At 46.1% G+C, this 15,796-nt stretch overlaps 1 protein-coding gene across 1 annotated transcript in view; it reads left to right on the top strand.

Moving 5' to 3' along the window:
* The window catches only part of LOC138919024 (collagen, type I, alpha 1a-like), a 57,660-nt gene that overhangs the window by 1,740 nt on the left and 40,124 nt on the right, over window positions 1-15,796 (top strand). Inside the window, exon 2 of the mRNA XM_070242935.1 lies at window positions 39-1,840. Within this exon, the coding sequence (XP_070099036.1) occupies window positions 39-1,840 (1,802 nt within the window). The remainder of the gene's footprint in view (window positions 1-38; window positions 1,841-15,796) is intronic.

The following is a 15,796-nucleotide window of genomic DNA, read 5'->3' as shown; positions in this document are numbered from 1 at the left end:
AGCTAACATCTGCCGCCAATCCTCCTCTTTTTGCTGAGGAAGACTGGCCGCGCCGGCCACGCTGGGAGGCTCCCTGTCCCTCCGGGGAACGGCAGCGCCCAGGGGAGCCTCCGTGCCGGAGTCCCCTGCTCGCGGGTGGCAGCTCGCAGAGGCAGCCCCTCCTCGCCCTCCGGGGGCGAGAATCTTAGCGACCTCCAGGCGCCCCAGTCCTCACTTGCTGTCCTCCTCCAGAGGGTCTTGGCCCCTCGCGAGGAGGCTGCGAGGCCCCGATCCTCCTCGCCTCGGGGGATCCGGGCAGGCCCCCGCCACCGAACCCCAGCGGCCGGCCCGCTCCGCCCCGCTTTGCGAGGCGGCAGACGTGCGTCCCTTCTCGCTTGCCTTATGCGGGCGACGCGGGGACGGCGCTACCGCGCGGCCTGCCGGAGGGGGGCGCTCACGCCCGGGCTTCTGCTTTCCAGCCGGCGGCCGCGGCTCCCGGGCAAGGAGCGTGACGACGACCAGGGTCAGTGTCGTGTTGTCCCGGGAGCCCGCGCGGGAGGAGGAACCAGCGTCCGCTCGAGCTCGGTCGTGGACGCGCCCCTCGCCTCGCCCTCGCTTCGCTGGGCCGCCCGGGGCTGCGTGTGCGCCAGCCCCCGCCGAGGCTCCCTGGCCTCTGACAGCTCGCCCGGAGCCCCGGGGCCTCGAGTCCCGGCTCCGGGGGCGGGGCGATCGCGCGGGGGGCGTGGCGATCGCGCGGGGCGTGGCGAGCGCGGGGGCGGGGCGAGCGCGGGCGACGCCGAGCCGAGTCAAGCCGAGCGGAGCGCAAGCTGCCGGGAGAAGCACGCAGAGCCGCCGGCCGCCTGCGGCTCCGGGTCCATCGTGCTGCGTCGCCGGGCTCCGCGGACCCCGCCTCTGCCCAGGCTCCCGCAAAACTTTTTTTCTCGGGGGACCGGCGTCTGAAGGGGTCGGCGGGCTCGCGGCTCAGCGCTCCCTTACAGCGGCGGCCGAGGGGACTCGCCTCGCTCCCCGCCGGCTCTCGCGACCCGCGCCGCCTCACCTGCTGACCGCTCCGCGAGCGGCGAGGGGCCCGCGGAGGGGCCGCGCGCGCGCCGGCGCCCCTGGACTCTCCTGCCCGCCGCGGCCGAGCTGCCCGGCGCAACTTTCGCTTGACTGCCGCCGCCCAGCCCGGGCGCCGCTGCCGCTGCCACTGCCGCCTAACAAAGGGGCGCAGAAAGGGGCGGCGGCGCGTGCGGCGGGCGCGGGCGCCGGTGCGCAAGGCGCGGGCCTCGGGCCGCGAGGCCGGGAGACAAAATGGAGGCTGCCTGTGCTCTCCGGGCCGCGCCGAGCCGCCGGCGTCCGCCCCCCGCCCGGCTCCGCAGCCTCCTGCTGCCCCTCCCGCGGGCCGTCCCCCCGCGCTCCGGACCGGCGAGCCTTCGGGGCGCGCGCGTGCTGGTGGTCGGGCTCTAGCGAGGATACAATGACTTTGTTGTCTCTGCTGGGTCGCCTCATGCGCTACTTCTTGCTGAGACCCGAGACGTTCTTCCTGCTGTGCATCAGCTTGGCGCTGTGGAGTTACTTCTTCCACACGGACGAGGTGAAGACCATCGTCAAGTCCAGCCGGGACGGCGTGAAGATGGTCAAGGGCAAGGTGGCCGAGATGGTGCAGAACGAGCGGCTCGGGGGCCTCGACGTGCTGGAGGCGGAGTTCTCCAAGACCTGGGAGTTCAAGAGCCACAACGTGGCGGGGTATTCCATCCAGGGCCGGAGAGACCACGTGGAGGACCGCCTCGAAGTTCTCACGGACCTGGCCAACAAGTCGCACCCGTCCATCTTCGGGATCTTCGACGGACACGGGGGCGAGGTAGGAGTTCTCCGGGGCTTTGTTTGACAGGGTGTGCTTGTGTGAGTGTGAGTGTGTGTGTACACCAGGACGTTGCCTGCGCCGCGGGGTAGGACCTGGGTGCGAGGGGCGTGGTGATGACCTGGTGCCGGCTGGACAAGACCACTCGTTCAAATGCGGCTCAAGTTGCCCAAAACACGGCTGGATCCCGTTTGGGGGAGGGAGGGCCGTCCACAGCCGGGTTCGTGCCTCGTGACTTGTGAGGTTCCCCAGGGCCGGAGCCCAGCAGTGTCCGTGCGGGCTTCGCGGGAAGAGTGAGTGGTTTCTGGGGTGGCCTTTGGCCCGGGGCCTCAGAGCTTCAGTTCTGAGGTTTGGGCTGAGCTGGGCACAAAGACGGAAGAAAGTGTCTGTGATGCTTCGTTGGGGAAAGGGACAGAATCTTCAGAGGCGAGTCAGGGTGGGTGAAGGAGCTGGGACTCCGTGCCCTGCCTGCGCCCCGAGGAGGCGCCCGAGGGGCGTCTCTGCGCTGCTTCCCGGCTCCATTAACTTGGCGGGTGCAGTGCGGCCAGGTGACAGCCGGCCGCCCGCGTTGGCTGGATCGGGGAGCGGGACCGAGCTGCCTCCGGTCTTTTGCAGGGGTGGCGGCGCTCGGATCTTACCCCCACGCCCTGGCCGGCGTGAGCGCGAAGAGGTGTCCTTGCTGCTAAACCCCTTTATTTGGGGTTTTCTCGGAGCCAGAGGCGAAGGTAGAGGCCGAGTCAGGTCTCTCTCCCGCATTTCTGTGGCGCCCTGCTTGTGCGCGGGGCTCGGATTTCCTGGAGGTGGAGGCGGGGCTTGGCTCTGGTCCTCGGGCGTGGGCTCAGGCGGGGTGAGTGGCACAGGTGGCCTCAGCGCCGCGCTCCACAGAGCCCCAGGCCGGCCCCATCTCTCTCAGTTTGACAGTTTGTGACAGTTTATTGCTGAATACTTTTTTTTTTGTTTTTTTGCAGCATAATTTCTTACTCATGCTCGCCCTCCTTCGCCATTTCCCCCTCCCCCACACCCCCATGCTCCCATCCAGCTTTTCCCCCACCTCTCTTCTTTGCCCTTCTGGCGTCTGGATGGGAGGTAGGGCATGTCACTCCTTTTCAAGGGCTTGCTTGTTCTTCAGTCTTTGTTTTGGGTGGACGTTGAGAAAGCTTTCAATTGGTTAGCTTATCTGCATCTTCGATGCAAAATCACTTCACCCATTGCTCTGCTCCTCCTTCCAGGACAGTGTGTTTTCCTGCCTTGTAGAACCAACTTTGCCAGGAGTGACAAACTTAGTTGGAAAATGTATTTGGTAGAGCTGAAGTCAGTTTCTCCTGTTTCCGCCCGCCCCAGCCCTTTCTGTATTCTGGCTTTGCTACTCAGGGTTTCTTGCTGGTTGTGATTCGCAGCCTCTGGTGTAGTGTGGGCTTCCTTTCCCCTCACAGGAGGAGGAGGATGTGAACTTGATTGACAGACATGCTGTGTACTTGAGGAAGACACACCTTAATGATGAGGTCGCCAGTATAATGACTGATTTGTTTCCTTGGTTTGAGTTAGAATGTGCGTATTTTCATTTTATGTGCCTGGCCTGTTGTAAACCATTCAGCAAAACTTATATTTATTATATACTTTTTACATTAAAATTGTTGGCAGATGATAGTCTGCTTCTGGCCTTAGCACAGTTTTGTGTTTAATTGAAAGGTCTGGATATACTATTAATGTTGTGGAACTTTGGGTTGTACTTGTTTGGCTGTGCTATATTGACATATTTTGAGCCCGCACGTGTAAGTGAATGGGTATTTTAAGTTTTCTATTAAGTTGATATTCTAAAACCTGAAAGTTTCAGACCCAAGCAGATTTCAGGTTGAAAAATTTCCAGTACTATTCTCCAGTAAATATACCATCCAGAAAAGGGACATGATAAATGCTCTTATTTAACTAGGAGTGTTTTACATGTACAGGGCTTTTCATTAAGTTCTTAAATGCTAAACAAGAAGATGATCATTGTTAGCCAAACTATGAAATGCTTTCCGTTGTGCCTTACATTAGAAAGCCTGCTGTTTGCAAAATAATTAATATAATCAGTACCCTTAAAAATAAAGTAATTTTCTATTTCTAACCTCCTGCAGTATGGAGCCAGTTCATTCATTTTGGCTTTGTTTTAGAGCAAAATAAGGAAAGTGCTGTAAAAAGGAGTGAGTTAGTTGCTATTGGGAATATGATAATAACAAAGAATATTAGGTGGTAATTTCCCTCTGATTTTTCTTTTATTCAAAGAAAATCCCACCATCAAATTCTTGCCTTTTGTGGTGTTCGGCTCCTTGAACACTCACCAGAGGAGGGTGCCACTGTTTGATTTTGGTGTAAATGATAGTTATCTCCTTTCAGAAAAGAGGAAGCTTTTTCTGAACTATTATTTATGTATATGCTTCTGTTGAGTGGTACAGAAGACCAACGAGGTTAACTTATTTCTAATAATTCAAACTGCTAAGATAGGCTATAAAAAACCAGGGCCCGTCTATAGTGCTAGTGCTTTTTAGATCCAGAAGGGACCTAAGCCACCTCATATATCCATTTCATCCCATGTTTTAGATGAGATGTTTGTTGATGGCTGGAGAATTTGTGACCTTCCTAAGCCTACACAGCGAGTTCAAGGCCTTCAGTTTGGTGACCTTCATATTAAACCACTGACAAATTAGTTTGCATATTTATCTGGATAGATGGATAGCACACGAGGGATACAGAGATGAGTGAGCTATGATCCCCATCCTCAGAACGTTTCAGTGGAGTGAGAGAGAGATTTGTGTACCAGCACTTAGTGCCATGGGGTGCTTAGGGTGTTAGGGGACCCTGAGGAGGGGCATTTCAATCAGGCTGGGAGGTGGAAGCCGTGGGAAGACACTTGAAAGCAGTGATTTACTGCAAGCTCGAAAGGGGGCTTGGGCTTGAGATCTGGCTTTGAATCTCTGCTCTGCCTTATCCAGCTGTGGCCTCGGGTGGGTGGCTTGAGCAGCTTTATCTGGGAGATTTTGATCTGAAACAAGGCTAATGATGCATGTACGGCACCCCCTCATCAGTTGTATTGTACCCTCTCTAGAGAAGTTCCTAATGGAGAGAAGGCTGTGGAGGAAGAAAGCTCACAGACCAAGAAGCCTGCAGTGTTAGGGCGATGATGTCCAAGGGAAGGAGACCTGCATGTGAAAGGGACAACTTTGTCCCTAAAAAGGTGTAGGTTGGATAATTCATTGGGTATTCCCCAAACTCTCTGTCTCTCTTTGGTCTAACTTGTGGTGAATTGACTATCAATCCAGGATACCTCGTATCCTAGCATTAGGCAAGCAGCGTTGTGGCTTCAGATGTGAATTTTCTGATTAGTGAGAAGGGATATTCTCTTTGATTAATTAGTAAATTGGTATTCTCATTTGCATTTCAGTCCCTTCTAGTTGGGTTAGGATGAGTTAGTTCTCTTGAGTCTACTCAAGTGTGTATGTTTGATAAAGATATGTGTTTGGCCTTGTTATGCTGAGGACCAGACTCTGGATGCCTGTGACTTCTAGATGGGTGAGATCTTAAAGGGCCTTGTCTCGGTGGCCCTACAGGCCAGCTTCCTCACTTGATGGCCTTGGGCCCTTGAGACATTCTAACCACGATACTATGGGTGGATGGTTGACTGTGTGTGTGTGTGTGTGTGTGTGTCTAAGGCTATGGCAGTGCTTGTGTTGCGGTATAGCAAAAGATGAAGACAACAAAAAGGCAAAAAAGAACATAGCTCAAATTGTATCAACTGATGTGGGAAGGTTATCTTTAAAATTAAAAAATAATGTTTATGTAGGAAAACGATTTTTTTGTGCTTACCTGTAGTTTTTTATCCGCAAGCAAAAGATGGGTTTTTGTTTTTACTTTTTATGTTATCTAGAGAAAATATCACCAGTCCTTTGAGGTAACTTTGTGAATGCTTATAGCGGAAAGCTGCCCAGAAGAGCAGATTGTTAGGTGCTCCATGTGCTTGTGGGCATTATGGTCTGAAAGGTCACGTATCATTGTCTTGTACGGCTGAGACACAGCCTCGCCAGTGGTTAAGCTCAGAGTTCCACATTGACATCAGAGAGGAGCACCCATCAGATGCTTGTCAGGAGCTGCGGTCTTGAGGCTCAGCAGTTCTCCAAATCTCCAAAGAGAAAGTGCTTGTGGAGGGATGCCTGAAGGATGCACACAGTCTAGTGCTGTAGATCAGGGGCTCTTATCCTTTCTTGAGTCATGCTTCTCTGAGGATGTTATGAAACTACAAACGTATCCCTCCGAGAAATGGACTTGTGCATCAAGTTTTGTTTATAATTTCAAGGTAAGTGGATGCATGAAGCCTCTGGATTTTAGGTTAGTGTAGGTGGAATGAAATCTGTTTCTGATAAAGCTAGACCTGCAGGGGCTGTGTAGTGGACCCTTTCCTTGGGTGGGTTGCCTTCCTCTTCATCATTTGCGTTGATTTGACTTGTGTGCTGTCATGTGCCTGGGAGGGTCATTATGAGGGATGGTCTTCCGAAGCTGTGACAAGTCAGCTGCAAGGATGTCGTTGAGTATTTGATTTGTTACACGATGTAGTTTCCTCTTATGAAGACCAAGGGGGAGAGAGTTCTCTGATAGCTTTTATTTTTATCTTAAGATGCTGACTCGTGTAACTGATTGGATCGTCCTGTTTTTGTTGGCTGCTAGAATTCTTAGAGCCAAACCTCTGACCTTCCTCGAGCAAATGTGCAGAATTTTATAGAATACATTAATTTGGTGCATGAACCTACTCCCAGGACAGCCTCTCTTTCCTGCATTCAGCGTTCTTTTGTCCCATTTTTCTCTTTCTGCTCTTAGGTATGTCATTTTATCTTGTTGTGGTATATGTACTTATGTACGTTTCACTGGATCCTTTCTGAAATTAGATATAGCTCTGAATAAATAAATAATGAGTGGCACGAGTGATCTGCTCTCAGACGTTACAGCTGCTCTTAGTAAATGTTGGGTTCCCACATTACTGATGTACAAGAGGCCTGTGGATTTAGTATGGACAAATGCCTTATGGTTTAAGAGAAAATTCACATTATTTTGGTTTAAAGTGGCACATTAAGATTTCTGCCAAAAGGCAAGGAGCACTTCCCCCTTAATAAGCCCCCTCCCCTTGCCCCCATCCTGTGTTTAGGAACCTTTTTGAGTTGACTGCTGACCTTGGTGCCTCTTCTGAACGGATTATTTAGATGTTCAGTTCAGTTAAACCAGCATTTTCTATATAGTCTGCCACGTGTGGAAAACAGTGTTAAACTCTCTCTGATGCCTGAAGATCAAGCAGTGCATTCTCTGCCCTCAGGGAGCATTCCATCTACTTGGAGAGATGAGCCCGCCCCCCCTCCCCCCCCCCCGTTTTTTTTTTTGGTGAGGAAGATTAGCCCTGAGCTAACAGATTTGGACAATAGTGAGTTTGGTTAGAAATTTGTTTCCTTCCTCCCTTCTATTTAGATATTTTCTGGAATTCATAAAATGTTCATCGACCATTTCCTCCCCAATTTGTAAAACGTTATTTCTGTCATACCTTATCTAAATGGACTCATTTTAAAACAATGAAAAGATATGTTATATATAAGGTCTGATTTATTCAATGGAAAGGCATTTATTACTATGTTACTTTGTTACCGAGACTAATTTAGGTTTTGTTACAGGAGATAGCTTTTCCAAGACTAAAAAACAGCGCAATGTCTTCATTTCTCTTAAATCATTTCGTTTCCCTGACAGTCATTTTACAATAAAAAATATGTGTATCATTCAGTCTCAGATGTAAGTGGTCCCTGGACTCTGTCCAGTTTAAATACTGGGTAACTCATTAGGGACTCAGTTTTTTAAATAATATTTTTATTTTGAGTGTTAATATTTCAAGCACTTGTTTTATTCTTAATTTCTACTTTGATTCTTAACCATTTCAGTAATATATTTGTGGTTTAACTTTTGTTACCATTTTCCCAACCCTATTTAATTAGTCTTAAAATAAGTCTGTAGCAAGTTAAACATTTAAAAATAATCTTAAAATTATAAAAGTAATATGACTATGTGATAGTACAGAAAAGAAAAAAATTCACCCCAAATATTATCTTCACATCCACTGTGATGATTTTGGTGTATTACTTGCTTTAGTTTTTTTAGTATGCACTTTAAGTATAATTTTAGATTGTTATAATGATGTCCATATAGTTTTAAATTTTGGCTCTTTTCGCTTTGTATAATTGTATAAACACATAGCCATTTTGCTCCATAATTCTTTACTGTGTTTCTAATGTATTCTTAGTTACGGAGTAATATTTTGCTGGATGGATATTGGATAAATGACTCAATTGCTTCCTTATTAGTGTACATTTAGGTTTCTCTAACTTTTCACCATTGTAAATAACATGGTACTAAGTATTTTTGTGCCTCTACTGTAGTTTGGATTATTTCTCCAGGGTAGATTTCCAGAAGTGGGATTTCTGGATTGGAGAAGAAGTAAAGAAACCACTATTACTGGTAATAATAATAATGGCTGACATTTATCGACTATGTATAAAATGCCAGGCAGTGTTTCCAAGTGCTTGATATATATCACCTAATTTTCATTGTCGTAACAGCTTTTGAGGTAGGTGCCATGTTGTCCCCGTTGTGTCTCTGTAGAAATAAAGGCACTGAGAGGTGAAGTGATTTACCCAGGATCTCTCACAGCTCACAGGTGGTGAAAGGAGGCTTTGAAACTGGGATTCAGACTTGGAGCCGCCTGTCTCCAGAGCGTGTGCTATCAGTTTCTGGTTGAAGCTCGCAGATCTCATCATCTGAGTCATGAAGCGTGCACGGCCTTGTTAGGTGCACGCTGCCTGGTCTTCTCATGTTGCTCAGTAGGACTGGGAGTTTCTTGTTTGATTCTGATGGTTGTGTCCCTGCGACATGTGGTGGTGGTCTTGAAAACTCTATGCTGGAAACCTTAGTCGGTGGATCTCGCAATTACTTAAGAAAGCCCTGCAGTTAAAAACATAGTGGGGTCAGAAGTCAGAGCAGACGGTGAGTCACATTCAAACAGCTGTTCTCACCCACTCCCCTTGTTTGCTGGCAGAATCTCCATCCCGCTACAGAGAATCTCTAACATTTTTGCCTGTTGGCTCGTGAAAGGCTTGCATAGAACTTAGAGTGGCATTAACATAGCCATTCTCAATAAGCAATAGTGATTTATGTTTTATTTTACTTCTAAGTACCAAAGGCTTGACTTTAGGATAAGTATGTAGGGGTATGTATGTATTTGTATAATTTCTTTTATGCTGAAGCAGTTTTTTTTTGAGGACCAAAGTAATTTCCTAATATATAAATGATTGCCAGTTTTAAACAGCAAAATATTTTCTCATTTGTTTGTAATACTGAGTTGGTCTATTTAGTAGATGCTAGTCTTGTATTTCTATTCCAGAAGACTACTTATTACATTATTCCCTCAATTAACCTAAGTCAAGTTCAAGCTTTGGTGATGGTTAGTTATAATATTTGTGTGTGTGTGTGAGGAAGATTGGCCCTGAGCTAACATCTGTGCCAGTCTTCCTCTATTTTGTATGTGGGATGCCACCACGGCATGGTTTGCTGAGCGGTGTGTAGGGCTGTGGCTGGGATCCAAACCCACAAACCATGGGCCACGGAAGTGGAGCACAAGAACTTAACCACTACACCACTGGGCTGGCCCCAGTTATAATGTGCTTTTCATATAAATCTTCAAAGGCAAAGTTTAAATAAACAAATAAAAAACAAAGCCATCGTTTAAAAAAATCATTAATGGCACATTGTACCTTTTATAGCTTCTTTTATAGTTATAGGCCCTCCTTTGAAAAATACAAAGCATTTTAAGTGAATAATCATATACAGAAAAATCATAATACAGATATATTAATATCCTCTCAATAAAGTTGAAGTGTGTGCTGTAAAAAGCCTTGCTGAAAAAGTGAAGATTTACTTTCCATCTGAGCAACAAACCTATAAATCTTGACTCCTTGATCTCGCTGGAGAATTCTTTCTTTCTCTGTTTAGTGAGAAATAGGGCCCAATTTAATGGAACCTTTGCTGCCTCCAACTTTTCTAGAATGAGGGATGGCTTTGGTGGTTGAATTTGTTAAGAATGAGACTTCCTTTCCCCCATTCCTAAAAGACCTGGGAGTTCCCGTCTGCTGCCGGGCACGGGGCTCCGGAAGGTGAGTTTGGGGCCACTACGTATGATGGTGCAAGATGTGCATTGTACAGCGAAACCAGATAGAGTCTCCATTTCCTAACATGTGCAGAAGAACTGTCTGCTCCCCAGGCTAGGCATCTCTGGGTCTGTAATCACTTGGAAATGGTGCCTGAATGTAATGTGTACAAGCGGGAAAGGGACGATAGCAGTAGGCTGTATTTCTGAGACTCACGTTCTTTCCCATACCATCACTGCCCTCCTTGTCCTGCACCTGTGTGAGCAGCTGACACATAATTTATGTCTTAGTTGCTGAACCGAAGACCAGTTATCCATTGCACATCATGTCGGCAAACCTTACGACTTCCCTGGAGAAGTGAACACTTATTTGCAGTTGCTTTTCAATGTTCATCTTCTACGTTTTGGTCATTATAAATGTGAGTGGGGATTTAGTGCCCTGGAGCCATAAATGTTAAATATTTCAAACTGTATTTTTAATAGGACAGTCTATAGTCAGCACTACTCCTGGACAGTAAAGTTCTTAATCTAAAAACATTTAAAAAGGTGTATTCACTTAGTTATCGAATTGCCATAGGGCGGAAACTGTTTGATTCTGATAAGTATATATACCATTTCTTTTTTAATCCAGTAAGTACTTCCATTTCTCTTTTTAATTAAATAAATTACCTTTCAGTTAAATTAGTCACTGGACATTTTCTGGCTGAATAAGGCACTTCCTGACACCGTCCGGATTTGACGGGAATTGAGACATAGTAGGAGTTTTGGTCATACTGTTTGCCTTTTTTGCTCCCTAGAGTAATGAGGTGGATTTGCCATAGCAAATGGTTTGCATAAGTATATATAATTGTCGTAGAGTTTGAGATTAAGAAGTTTTTGCTTTTATTTTAACACTTAGATGTTTTTCTACATTTCTGTTTAGAAAGAAGATAAATGTTCTCTTTAGATCAGCGTGGCAGGGATCTTGAATTGCCGTGTAATCCAAGTATAGTGCCTAAGGCTTCACAGCTGCATGAATCTTCTGTTTCTACAGGCTTTCATCGAGGAGATTCCACGTTGTCCCTGGAGAATTTTTTCTCCATAGTCCTTTCTCTCAGGGAATTCATCTTTATGTGTGAACTAGGTCCCTTTGATTTAGGCCTATTTCTTAGTCTGGTCCCAAGAGAGATAAATTAGGATTAGGTTGTTACTGTTTGTAAATTAGTAAGATTATAGTAATCAAAATCTCTTCCCTGCCTCCCCCCATATTAAATAAGGACATTTGATTTATGGGAGAAGCACTCATCTCAAAAAAAGAGAGAGGGTAATTGCTACCAAAGACAGAATAGTTTCCAAATGATCAATAATAGCTCCTCTTTGTGAAGAGCTAGTTTGGCCGTAAAGGACAGATCCTCTTCCAGTTTCACAGATTGGTTGATTTTGTCTTTTCTGTCCGCTGTCAGAGGCTTCTTCTACAGGTGGAGTAATACTAGCTAGAAGACTAGATGGTGCTTTATTTGGAAGCTTTTGGGAGTAAGTGACAGAAAACTCAACAAAAGCAGCTTGAACACCGGGGGCATTTCTTATCTCACATAACAAAAGGTCTTGAAGTGGGAGTTTCCAAGGCTGGTTGGTCCAGCAGCTCAGTGACTTCAAGTCTTTATGTAACTACACATCCAGAGACGTGAAAAAGAGACTGTACCCGTTCTGTGTTCTTAAAGCCTGAGGAAAACTTTCCAGAAACTACGCCTCCCATCTCCCAGGCCAGAATTGTGTCCATGCCTAAACCAGTGGCTTGGTCGTGGAAATACCATCACTGTGATGAACTCTGACCCAACATAATTCACTCTGGACTGGGGAGGAGTCTCGCCTTCTCTGGAGGTCATGACAGCACAGGAGGGTGAAAAAGACTAGAGTTGTGTTAGCTAGGAAGAAGAGGAATGGTTTTTGGGTGGGCCACACAGGTGGGAAGGGAGTTCAGAGAAGATGGCCTGGAACATTTCCTGTCTGCACGTTAGCAACTGCATTGAAGAATGTTGCTGTAAAGTATATACCACTGACATGGGGAAAAATTAGCTTAACAAGGCTGTAGAAAAGAGTAAACCATCTTATTTTTGGATTGGCTTAGAGATGACTTTGCCTAGGAGCTGAGATGTAAATGTGGTTTTTTAGGGTCCCAACAAGTTTTAAGAAGCTATTAGTAGGTAGTTTTCTCACTCAGGTTTTCTCTCAGTTCTGTGTAAACCAGCACAAGCAGGGGCCTGAGTGTTTGAGAACAACAGCGTGTGGTCTTTCTCTCTCTCTAACTCAGTTTTCAGCACAGCTAATGCTACTGATGAACGTGGGAGTGTCACAGCAGTTCTTTTGTTGGCTATTCATTTTGATTTTACTCTCTTCTTGTTTTAGACAATGAATTTGCTGGTCAAACTTAGAAGGAGTTTTATTTCTTAATGTTTACATATCGTAAGTTTTTTTTTTGAGGAAGATTCATCCTGACCTCACATCTGTTGCCAATCCTCCTCCTTTATTTTCTGCCCGAGGAAGATTAGCTCTGAGCTGACATCTGTGCCAGCCTTCCTCTACTTTGTATGTGGGATGTCTCCACTGCTTGGCTGAGGAGTGGAGCAGGTCCACACCTGGGATCCGAATCCACGAACCCTGAGCTGCTGCAGTGGAGCGCACGGAGCTTTAAGCACTTGGCCACAGGGCCGTCCCCTACGTATCTTAAGTTCTATTATTTTGTTTTAAAAGATTCAAATCTCCTCCAGGCCAAAGAGAAGCGATTCCTGGAAGGTTCAGAATTTTTGTACCCGCTTTGGAGGGGGACAGCCTGGCAGTGGTCTAGGCTACAGTGGGAGGGGGAGGATGTTAAAGTCTTCGGATTTTTCTGTGGGCCAAGTGAACGCACTTGGAGTAGATTCTGCGTGTGAGGATGAAGTACTCGTCCTGCTGCTGGTGCTGTAAGTGGATGAAAATGAGGGCATCTTTTCATTGTGTTGTCCTCGCTCATTATTGACAGACTATAGCAGTGCTTACTGACTGAATTCCCATTTAGTTTTAGTAGCTTTTCTGGCGATTCATTCTTTCTCTACTTTTTTTTTTTAAAGATATGCTATCATGTTGTGTACAAATAATGTGATTTTGTCTCCTCCTTTCTAGTTAGACTTTTTGTTTTCTGCCTCACTTCATTAACTAGAACAGAACAATGTTCTGAATTCTCATTGATAATGAGTGTTATCATGTTCCTGTATTTGAGGTTAGTTAAAAAGCTTGACATGAGGGGACTATGAGGTGGCTTCAGTTTATGGATAATAGGGCTAAAGTTTCCTTGCTGATATAATGAAAAATGGAAACCAGTGCTAAAGTAAGAGCCAAAGAAGAAAGGATATTCAAGATATAGTAATATAGAGAATTAATGATCACGAGGATGGACTAGAACATAATGGAGATGAGCGTGCATTGATCACGTGAAAGGAAGAACCAAGTCTGTCTTGTCTTCTTTGGGAAAAAACTATCATCACTAGAGCCATCTCATGGAAATGTCCGGGAAGCATTTATCTGAACTACAGGCAAAACATCTGACTCGACAGGATACGATTCTGCAGGCTGGGGAGGCGCTAGTGAGACACACACAGGAATCTGTCCCTCTGGCTCCAGAGCAGTGGGCGGTCTGGAGCCTTCTTGCTGGGCTCTTCTGCCGGTTTTGGTGAAGGTTGTCCTTGTGGATTTCCTGTGCATAAAATCCTTGCCCTAATTTCAACTACCTGTCCTGTAAGGAAACTGCAGCTGCTTCCAGGAGAGTCTATACTGTGGGGTCGGGTCCTAGGTTGGTGTATAAAGACAGAATCACATATGGCCACAATTTCCCTTGAAAGACCCCCCAAATCGCCCATAAAGAATCACGTATGGGATTTTGTGCCTCTTATTCTGTAGAGCAATATGTAGTTATGGATGTGTAGTATCTGAACTAAGGTATAGTACAGAATAAAGTATGTGCATGTAAAATACAGTTTTATAGTGTTTTAACTGATATAAGAGAGTATCTTGAGTTTGTGTAAACTTGTGAATGGTATCATTTCACTGTACCTTCTGTAAGATACTAGAATAAGAAATTGAAGAATATTTTGAAATTTTCACGTGGCGACAGGAACTCTTTTATGTTTTAAATAGAGCATATTATATATTTCTGTGTGTGATTACTTTGAGAAAATTTAGTTTCTTAAAGTTTTAAAGATAGAAAGCAGAATAAACATGTGGCTATTTTGAAGTTAACATTTATTTATCCTGATTATTTTTAAAGTCAGTTTTAGAACGATAATTATAATGCCATATTGAATGCTTTATTTATTTATTTATTTTTAAAGATTGGCACCTGAGCTAACATTTATTGCCAATCTTTTTTTTTTGATTTCTTCTCCCCAAAGCCCCCCAGTACATAATTGTATATTCTAGTTGTCCAGGTCCTTCTGGTTGTGCTGTATGGGACGCCACCTCAGCATGGCCTGAGTGGTGCCATGTCCACACCCAGGATCCAAACCGGCCAAACCCTGGGCTGCTGAAGCAGAGCATGTGAACTTAACCCCTCGGCCGAGGCTGGCCCCTGGATGCTTTGTTTTTAATCTAAGTGCTAGCCATATCTTTTTGACACCGGATGGGAACGTAGAGATGGGCATTCAGCCTGGTAATTATTCTCATAAATACGTAGGAAAAGTTCACAATTGCTGTTTTTTTCTTGCGTGTGGCTTGAGACCTGGGGGATTTTATCCTCCAGTCATTTCCGAAGAGAGACTAACTGGGGATTCTGACCTTTCCTGCTTGCCTGGCACCCCTCCTGAGCATCCAAAATGGGACCTTCAGGCCTAAACTGTTTGGTAAATGTCTGGTTCTGGTTTGTCTAAGAGTGAGACTCTTTGAGCAGCAAGGACTTCTCGGAGAGGAAGTTCGTCTTTGTAATGTCTGGGGGATCCACGCGGCTGCTGATGAAGAAATCACGCAGGTAAAGAACTGGGATCCTGACATTGGCGAGAGAAGCTCTCTACACCTTCCTTTTAGGGCCACGGGCCCTGCTCTGGTCTGCGGAGCCACAGGGAGATGGAACTTGTTTGTCCTCGGAGGATGACGTAGTGCAAACAGTTTTAGACATGAAAGAGTACAGGCAGGCATGTACTTTGGAAAGATTGCTTAAGAGGGCATTCTTTGATGAAGGGCACAGCTGGTTGTTTTTCTCTCAAAAATAGGATAGCAGTGGGAGTGCGCAACTGATGTTCCCACTTTATCAGAGAGAAGCCCTTGTCCCCAGCCTTCATGGTGACTTTATATTATGGGGATTTAGGACATCCACTTTCTTCATTTTTAAAAATTTAACTTTGGGGCCAGCCCAGTGGCGCAGCGGTTAAGTGCGCACATTCCGCTTCGGCAGCCCGGGGTTCGCTGGTTCGGATCCCGGGTGTGGACATGGCACCGCCTGGCAAGCCATGCTGTGGTAGGCGTCCCACATATAAAGTAGAGGGAGATGGGCAAAGATGTTAGCTCAGGGCCAGTCTTCCTCAGCAAAAAGAGGAGGATTGGCGGCAGATGTTAGCTCAGGGCTAATCTTCCTCAAAAAGAAAAATTTAACTTTGCTTTATAATACGATACACAGTCCTCATTCAAATTTTGCCAATTGTCTCAACTTTCATTTTTTAAAAACAGCTTTACTGAGGTATGATTGGCATAAAATAAGCTGTACATATTTAATATATGCAGTTTGATCAGTTTGGTATATACCTATA

Source organism: Equus caballus, chromosome 19 (genome assembly GCF_041296265.1).
Source record: "Equus caballus isolate H_3958 breed thoroughbred chromosome 19, TB-T2T, whole genome shotgun sequence".
In the NCBI taxonomy this organism is placed as follows: domain Eukaryota; kingdom Metazoa; phylum Chordata; class Mammalia; order Perissodactyla; family Equidae; genus Equus; species Equus caballus.
Note: the sequence above shows the minus strand (reverse complement) of the source record. Positions and strands in the feature narration are given on the sequence as shown.